This window comes from Nerophis lumbriciformis, linkage group LG02 (assembly GCF_033978685.3).
Source record: "Nerophis lumbriciformis linkage group LG02, RoL_Nlum_v2.1, whole genome shotgun sequence".
In the NCBI taxonomy this organism is placed as follows: domain Eukaryota; kingdom Metazoa; phylum Chordata; class Actinopteri; order Syngnathiformes; family Syngnathidae; genus Nerophis; species Nerophis lumbriciformis.
The window spans coordinates 42586628-42596475 of record NC_084549.2 but is presented as its reverse complement, the minus strand read 5'-3'; the positions used below and the strand labels follow the sequence as shown (position 1 = coordinate 42596475).

Sequence of the window (9848 nt, the reverse complement as noted above, 5' to 3'; positions counted from 1 at the left end):
TAATGACTGAACACAATATCTAAAATTAATATATTTTGCTGGATGGAATACAGTACAGTATGAGAATCTTTATATGTAAAAAATCACATGCTTACCCAGGAGGGGAGTCTGTGTAAAGGGGGTGTAGGAGGTGAACTGTGACTGTCTAAGGTTATTTCGAGACAACCATCAGAAGGGACGGGTGTGGCCTGTATGGAAAGCATTGCGGGTTTGGCGCGAGAGCCGTGGCGGATCTGCGGGGGTGGAACCTTGCCCGTTTCCATGCCGACCTCCTCGCCTTGGTCAAGGTCTGTTTCCTGTGGCCGGAGTGAGCGTAGCATGCTAAGAGCGTTACGTGTTTGTCCGTGTGCACCCTCTGTGCTGACGGATGGTTGGCTCAGGTGTTTCTTAGCCATAACTACTTGCATCAAACCCAAACCTGTTGGGGTCCGCAGTCGGGGTTGCTTGGGTGAGGCTGGCTTGTCTCTAAAGTCCTGGGGTGGGTTGGGACGTTTAGGAGTGAGAGCTGGCGTGAGGATGGGGCTGGGAGTCTTAGGTTCACTGGATGAGGATGATGAGTCAAGCGTCTGTGACTGGAATCGTTTGTTGAGCTCCTCAGAGTTGCAGTCCTCCCTCATTTTACACCCTGCAGGGGCCCCGTCTGAGGCTCCTCCCAGCAGATTGAAGCTGGTTCGCTCTACTCGCTGCATGTCGTCGTCAAACAGAGAGCTGCTGTCATCTGAGGCAGTCAGGTAGGCCTCGCTCCCAACACGACTTAACTCCATAACAGTGGCCGTGCCTTCTTCTTTGACCTCACACCCTCCTCCTCCCTCAGCACTGGAGAGCACTGAGGAAACACTACAAGACTCTGGCCTACCATCTCCAAACTCTAATGTATTACTGGTCTGGTTCTCTTCTGGGGGACTATCCAGGAGTCTGTTTTGATTTGGGCTACGGAGTTCAGCATCAGTGGATGATGACTGCATATTTCCCATGTCTGTCAAAATAAACACAGTAAACATCTCTCTTATATTGTTGACACTAGTAGGTCACTTCATTAAATATGCCTGCCAAATGGAATCATCCAGTAACAATAATAACAATTATCCAATACCAATACTATCCAATATAAAAAAATCCTGCCTTATTAACAATATTAATGAACAGTTTTGCTCGGCATCATTTAAACCACAGATGTCAAACTAAAGGCTCAGGGGCCACATCAAATTTATGTGGCTGCAAAAACCTGAAAATGTGGTAAGGCTTTTTTGCTAAATGTGTTTAAATTCTGACAGAAAAAATGTACCGCATGCAACTGCAGTTTTTCTAAACTCATTGTTTGATGCTACAAATTAATCCAAGCATTGTCATTGAAACTCTTTTTGAAATTAATTCTACAATAGTTGAACTTTAACATCTGCTTTTCACCTTGACTTATCAGAATCCGATTTATTGGCCAAGTACATTTAGCACACCAGGAATTTCACTTGGTAGACTGTGCAGTACCGTAGCGGCCATTCGAAGTTTGTTGGCAAATAATATGATGATAATCAAATGAAAGGGGCAATTGTGCAATAATATCACATGGTGATTATACATTTATATGGTTTCGCAGTTTCAAGTGGTGTGTTGAGGGCAGCCGTAACTGCAATGTGGCCCACGATGAAAAAGAGTTTGACTCCCCTGATTTAAACAATATGTTTGTAGCTGTAGATTACAATGGTACGAACCAATATTAATAAATTAAGTAGTGTAACTGACAGTATGACTTTTATTGCACATTTTTACAGTCTAGCCTCTTGTCCTGCAAAGTTTACATCTTACATGGCCACACAATTCAGAAGACAAATATGATTTGCCTCAGACACAATAATGACCCAAACATATTTTTCTACAAAAAAAAAAAATCAAATTAACAGAAGTTGCTTCCTCATAAGTATTCGTACCAATGTTGATCCTACCTTTTGTCTCTTCCGGGGTGCTTAGGCTCCTCTGGGAGGGTGAAGGTCCAGTTATGAGACGCGGGCTTTTCCCTCTAACCTGAAAGCAGCCAAACGTCAGGCTGCTGACACGCTGGGCTTCACCCGGCCTGCAAAGTACAACACGTCCACTAGAGTACTTCTGCTCGAATTCTGAAAGAAAGAAAAAAACAATTACAGGATTAGTAAGAGTTAAATTGGTTGTCATGGAAAAACAAATACTGCATTAATGATCAGAAATACACTTGCATATGCCTTTGTTTCAAGAAATGTTTTTATGCAATGTACAAACTATTTCATACAACTGAGTATAATTTAGTGCTGCTGCCAAGCGGCACTAAATTAGATATTTGTCTTCCTACACATTTGTGTATGAACATAATCTTTCAAAATCTCATTTGTTGTCTTTGTTAGAGATAGTTTGTGATGCTCTCTAAATGGTGTAGTTAACTGCATGATGAACAAATTTTAAATCTCCTCCCAGCCTTCCTTTTTATGCACAGCAATAGACAAATAGTCGACGGTCACAAAATAGTTTTTTTCTTTCTTTCCGGCCAGTTTGAGCTCATAAACAAACAAATGCTGATGCCTCTGATACGATACTAAGCAAAATAATTGTGTGTGCTCCCTTATTAGTACAATGGTTTTAGCACTTCAAAGCCCAGTTTCAACTGAGAGGAATTACCCAGGATGTGATGTGTGTATTTTGGTATTTATTGGACTTGTCCGGGGTGTACCCTGCCTACCGCCCGAATGCCGCTGAGATAGGCTCCAGCACCCCCGGCGACCCCGAACGGGATAAGCGGTAGAAAATGGATGGATAAAACAAGTGTAAAAGTGACTACATGTAAATATACTATATTTTATGTTTAGGATGCTGTAATAATGTTAAAAACTGTATTTAGAAGCTTTAAAGTTTGTGTATGCTCTTAATTATAAAAATAGTCGATTTATGAATATTATTTGAAAACATTACAAACTTTTGAGTTTGTAGGATTTATGAGATTGCCACCGGAAAGCACATGGTTTGAGAAGAGAAGGAAAAAAAAGACCAGTCATATAATTACGAAAGGTAAACTCCAAAAATCATATTTACAGAAAGAGTGCTCTGGCTAAACCCCTCATGCAAACAGTCCCCATTATGCCAGCCATACACTTCCATAAATTAATAGGGAACAAGAAAACAGAATCAAATTGAATATCTCTTCGTAGAGCAAAATTAACCCACAGAACATGATAGGAAGATAGGAAAGCACTTATCCAAGGCAGTGGTTTTAACAGACTTACCGGTACCTTCTATTTTCTTCTCTAACTCCATAATTTGAGTGTCCTGTTGCTTGTTGGTTTCTCTTAGAGCAGCATTCTCCACCTCAAACTGAGGAAGAAACACATTTTAGGTGGAGGCAGTTGTAATTCAAATCTTTTCCTTACTATTGAAAAATTAAATGACATTTTTCCCCACCTCTGACAACTTCAGCATCACCCATTCCTTGATTTTAGCCGCTTTCTCCTCTACTGTCTTGGCATCTTGAAGTCTTGACTGTGTCTTTTTCAAGAAAACAAAGCACATGTCAGGAAGGTAGAGTGCAAATATCAGCCGCTGTTCATAAAACAGACACTCAAATGAAGTAAAAAAGTATTCTACATGTAGAATACTTTTTTCAAATATTTTCAAATATAACTGTTTGATAATATATGTCTCATATCTTTCCTAAATAATACATTATTTAGGAAAGATATGAGACATATATTTTCAAACAGTTATATTTATGTTTAAAAGTGTGCATTTTATGGAGCATTGCAGGCTAAAATGTAAAATACAATGATACCTGCTCTTCAAGTTGCTGTTCAAGATGGTTGATGATGCCTTCTTTTTCCTGCACTAAAGCTTGTAGCTCTTGGCAGCGCTGAAATAAAAGCTTCTCTGAGTTTTCAGACTGACCGTCTGGAGCCTTCAGCTTGTCCTCCGTCCATTGTAACTGGAGTTGTACATATGTTAACACATACAAGCACATGGCCACAATCTTTAAGGTAATATGCAGTTGTTCTATGACTTACCTGCTGCTGAGCGGTAAAAGCTCGTTTTTCTGACTCGGTCACCTGCCTTTCCAGTTGTTGAATCTGTGAACACACCATAAAATAGACTGCTGTTTACTCTTATGTCTTTAAACCTAAAGCTACTCTATACTCTCCCAGGCTGTTATAGCAAAATGTGCTTACATATGGATGTTATATTTTTTGTTACGCCCTAGGAAGAAGTAAATATCCCCCCCACCCCCCCCACACTCTCCACCATGACTATAAATAGTATAATTTGTCTGTAATATTGTTATAACTATACCTTTGCATAGCATTGTAAGCTTATTAACATTACAGGAAACAACACACCGGTCTTTCTTTGTCTCCCAACGAGGTTACAATGAAGCCAAGTGCTCCATACGCTTCATCATATTCTAGTACGGCAAAAAAATAATGTTCCTCAAGTTAACGGCCCCCTGGCATCACACCGCGTCCCCCGAGGGGGACCCGCCCTACTATTTGAGAAGGACTGATGTACACAGTCCAGTTTTGGAATTTTGCCTATTATTCACAATCCCAATGTCTTTTTCTTCTTTGTACATTCTAAATGGTGTCAAACTACTTGCAAAAGGCAGTTAACAATACGGGTTAAGGCAATTTACTTGTTTTGCCAATAAATCCCTCTACAAATAACTCCATCTGTCAAATAACATTTCTGTTTAACAAAATGAATTTGACTAGTTACCAGAAGGTGTACCTATTCATTTATTAATTTATTCATTCATGCATTATCTTTTTTTTTTGTTCGAATGCAGCTGAGATAGGCTCCAGCACCCCCCGCGACCCCGAACGGGACAAGCGGTAGAAAATGGATGGATGGAGAGACAGTATTTCCACATACTTTGCGGATTGTAAATACAATTGGATATGGTTTAATGGATATAATGAAACGCAATTAAGCATATAAAGTCAACTTGTTTTTCCACTTTACTGGTACTTTAAATGCTTTCGCATCATAGACGTATCGCCATGAAAAGTAATGTCCACTTTGGAAATTGAGGAAGTTATTCATGCCTTTGTGAAGTGTTTAGTTTTTACTTGTGATGTTTTTCTCTTCACTCACGGGTCGTATAGATTTGTGCATGTTTGTATATATCCAGAAAAACACAACCAATAATGTCAAAGACTATTATCAGCAGATGAATTTGTTGGCGACAAATTTCATTCATGATTCTTGTCGACAACGCTCCCTCATCTCTGTTTTGTTTCTAGTTTTTGTTTGCAACTTTTATCTGTGTCAAACCGTGGACTATGGGATGTTTGTTTTCCCGAGATGCAAGTAAAGTTGGAGTGGATATGGCATGAAGGTAAGGACATATTTTATTTTAACACTAACAAAAGGTACAAACTAAAGGTGCGCACAAAGGCGGAGGTACAAACTTGGCTAATGAAAACAAAAGACTAGCACAAAGGCAAAAACTATGAACATGAAATATACAACACTTACTGTGGCATGAACGGAGCATGAAATTAACATCAGCATGAAAACTATGAACATGCATGAATAATGATAATGTCGCCAGGCTGACTTACTGGCAACTATCGGCTTAAATAATACAGACATGACTGACAACAGGTTCGCGAGTGCAAAACGTGAAACAGGTGAAACTAATGGTCGTCATGGTGACAAGGCAAGGGAGTGAAATCAGGAACTAAAAAGAGTCCAAAAACCAAGCAGAACAGAACTAAACAAAACATGATCACAGACATGACAATCTGGCTTTATGCCACATTTTTGTTACCTTTTCCTAGACAATGCTGCTTTGCTTTTTGTTTTGGACTACTTGGTTTATTCCCAGCCTTTTTACCTTAGTTGTACTTTACATTTTTTCAACATGTCTGCCTTGCATCATGGGTTCCTGCCTCACGACACTTAACAATATGGTCTATATTGGGCCACCCTACTGTGTGTTTTTTTTCTATTTGTCTTCTTGTCACCAATAGGTTTGAATAAACCTTTATTACACACCATGACTTTCTACAGCTTGTGCAATGTCTTTAATGTAATTGTGAAGAAAATTTCAGTTTAAAAAAATAAGTCATTACCACAATAGCCATGAACTTTACCACACATCACTGGTGTTAAGCACAGCATAAGTTTCCAGTAGAGCTCTTGGTACACAAGTTATAAATCAAGAGTATTCAACTAGCAGCTCAACAGCAGAGACACTACTGTATTCAGAAGCATTGTGGACAGTTGAGGCTGGTATGGCTAAGCTCCAGCTTTCACTCCGCTTCTGCCCTCTTGCACAGGCCAGCAAACTAAACTCCCTCCAATCAAGAAGCAGCCACACCCTATCAAAGCCATTCAGTTTCCACAAACCAAGCCTTCTCTGGAGACAACCGGCCTTTTCTGCAGCCATAGTCACATGTTGGTTCAGTGTGATTTTAAAGAAACCATTTCTAAAAACTCAGGTTTATGAGATTATGTCACTGTCTGCATTCACTTTTTAACTGGTTGTTATTTAGGGTGTGTAAAGCCAGAATGAAGATCCCATTTATAATTTTGAAAAGTAAATGTAATATTAGATACAAAGATCATTATTCTATTGGTCTTTAGCAGTCATGAAAACAATAATTGTAACTCAGATTTTCCAACACTGAATCTTCCTCTCGCTCTCTGCACTGTACCACAAGCCACACATGTCTCGAAATAACACATATAACATCTGGCAGAGAACAGCATGCTAATTACAAGGCATGAGTAACTGGAGACAACAACACACGCAAAATCTTATATACACACACGACATAACAGCATATACTGTACAATCGTGTGTTTGGCTTTTTGTTTTCTGTTCTCCAAGTGCTATATGGGAGAAATGTGTCATATGCTGTGCAGCTGAAGTGAGATTACCAAAAAGTAACATAGGTTTCATTCAAGGTTACAGGAAATATACTCACATCTAGTATAAGACCTGTTGAGTGTAGTCTACATACAAATATGTCCTGTCACCTCTCCCACACCCTCTTTAACCTCTCTTAAGTATGCTGTCACCTCTAAAGTCGATTCCCTGTTCAGATCCAAGCTCTAAATTGACTTCCATTCCTGGAATTCCACAACTGCCGCTCTGTGTCCAACCTCCTCCTGAACTCTAGTTATACCTCCGTCCACAGCCAGCTCACAAAGCCTCTTTCTCAGAAGCTAAGACCCACATCCCCTTCATTACATGACCTACAGTCATATGCAGGTTGAGGGCTGAAAAGGCTCGACCGTCACATTTGGAAGATATTGTCTGCAAAATATGCCCACTAAAAGCCTTAACGGTTAGAGATGTCACTTTTTACGATTATATGCACTCATTGGCCACAACACATGTGTATCACAATTACAAAAAACAACTACAATATAAAATAACATTACCTGCTGTTTGTCTGCATCACTCTGAATCTTAGGCCATGTCCGCATGAACATTAAAAAGTCTAACTTTTCTATGAGTTTTGGCCTCTTTTGCACACGCAAACGCATACTTTAATTTGCCCTTGAAAACTCACACATCAGAAAACGCTGGCCAGGATGAGGTAAACATACTGCTACTTTAACTCTACATTGCTGAAAAGATGCATCAACATTGGCTTTGAAAGACAGTGTTGCTACTACACTTTACTTCTTCTGTGATTTGGTTTTGGATAAGATCAGGGTCGGGCCTTCAGGTGATGTGAAAATTATGACAAGCAAGACCTTTTGGTTTGTGTCATAAGAAAGTTGCAACATTATCTCATGTTTTTAAACCTTGTTTAACAACAGAACATGAAGTTATTTACTTTTGAATGTTACTGTATTGGTTGTGCAGCTGCAGATTCTTGGGCTCTGTGTAAGTGTGGGCTGGTTTTAAAGATAATGTACATGTCATTGTATGTCTAGTATATCACAACTAACTTTATCACTTTAACGTATATACTGTATAATGCCACCAAGTCGCTGTGGTTGCTTTTCCGGGCTTCTGATTGGACAAAATGTGCATGACAGCGCGTAAAAGTGTTTGTGTGTGGACTGAGACTGTTTTGAAACTATAGATAAAGATAATTTTAACACATTTAAATAATCTATGTTCTTGTTGAATTGGCCAGTCAATCAAATGTAGCTGGGGGGGCAGTAAGTTTCTGATAATTGGATGTCTGCTGTAGTCTATCTTTTTCCACAAATCCGTTTTATCTTTCAGCTGTGTTCCTATTTGACTCGGTTTTTGAACTACATGGCCAATTTTCCCTACAGCCTTGCATCTTTTGTCTGAAACGGCTAATGTTGTGGAGCGTAGAACAGACTTGATATATTTTGGTTTTAGGCAGTGTGTCTACACTACAGTATTCCAGGTCAGTAAGTTTCTAAAAAAAAATTCTAACATGTCAGTAGTGATGCACAAATGAATATCCCATTTTTGATTAGAGCAGGAACAAGCTAGAATAATTTCATACTCATCCATAGTAGGCTGGCAGGAACCCTTCCACACCAAAAACTACTAATGTGCTGACTTGCTTTACGGCATACGTCACTCCATTTACCCCATTTGTTAATGAGACGGAAGTCGATGCGTATTGCCAGAAAACAAAAAGAAGAAGAAGAACGCCTACATGCAATTACTGCTATCATGGCTGAAGCTCCAAAACAACCAAAGAAATGAAAAGTTTTGTCTGAGGAGAAAAAAAGAAAAACAGAGCTTACCCGGATAAAAGGACAGTCAGGATAAACATTGCCCCGGCTTTCACTTAAAGACGAGTAATTTCAGACCGATGCTGCCTTGGCTGTGTTTCTGCTAGAAGTGACTTTCGATGCTCAAATCAAAATGCTAATGCTAATGTTAGCTATCAGAAATTTGCGTGGCAGCAATAAATACACAATTGTGATAATGTAACTACTACTTCCACCTACTACTACTACTGAATCTACCCCAGTACATTATTGGTAGTAGCATCATGTTGTAGCACAATCCAAGATGATTTCTTGATAGTGTCTGCTATTTAACATCAGCATAGCCATTAGAGACGGAATATTTGTGCCAATATTACAGCAAACATCATGTTAGTATGACGCTATATGCGCTCGTCATCATGGAAAATGTGGTCTTCTGGCAAAACACTACTGCTCTGGTCCACTGGCACCGACAAAATCAACCAAACGTGAAAGTTATTGAGTGGGGCTTTAATGCTGGACTGCATCACTTGTCCTTTTTGTGACAAAATATATTGTTGGACACATCTGAATTAATTTGTCGTGATCTGAACACAGACATGTGCAACAAACAACCGTACAGTATGCAAACGCAAATGACACACAGAAACTATTTACCAAACTAGGTATTTCCTCCTTTGGAGAACTAAATCTTTACACCAGCCCTCATTTTTCGCTCTCAATACTTTATTTTCTTGCCCTCATTCCCACTCTATCAGTTCTCAGACGCTTTCTAGGATTTTATGACATTCTGCCAAGAGACACTAATAAATACAGTACACAGAATCTGGCTGTAGAGAATCAGTATACATAGGGAAGTGTAAGAAAGGAATACAAAGAAACTTGAAAGAAAAAGGAAAGGCAGGAAGAAGAAGCTGTACATTTTCAGAAGAATCTACACAGCCCATCTACACGTTAGATAAACTGGGAGGTTTGCAAAGGCATACACGACTCCATACAGCTTTAAAACAACACACTTTGTCTGCAGTGCTGGGAATCACAGAGCAGAGACTAACTGTATGCTAGCAATGTCGTCATGGTACCAGCAGTAACAATTTATGCCATAATTGTTGCGCTGAATCTCAGGACATGGATCTATATACTACATTTCCCGGATTGTACCAGTAGCAGCAATCAGGTGC

General features: G+C 39.5%; 1 protein-coding gene across 1 annotated transcript in view; it reads right to left on the bottom strand.

Moving 5' to 3' along the window:
* The window catches only part of plekhh2 (pleckstrin homology domain containing, family H (with MyTH4 domain) member 2), a 75698-nt gene that overhangs the window by 44448 nt on the left and 21402 nt on the right, over positions 1–9848 (bottom strand). Inside the window, exons 3-8 of the mRNA XM_061963115.2 lie at positions 4017–4079; positions 3788–3937; positions 3421–3504; positions 3252–3333; positions 1941–2111; positions 96–976 (exon numbers count right to left, since the gene is read on the bottom strand). Coding sequence (XP_061819099.2) covers positions 96–976; positions 1941–2111; positions 3252–3333; positions 3421–3504; positions 3788–3937; positions 4017–4079 — 1431 coding nt within the window. The remainder of the gene's footprint in view (positions 1–95; positions 977–1940; positions 2112–3251; positions 3334–3420; positions 3505–3787; positions 3938–4016; positions 4080–9848) is intronic.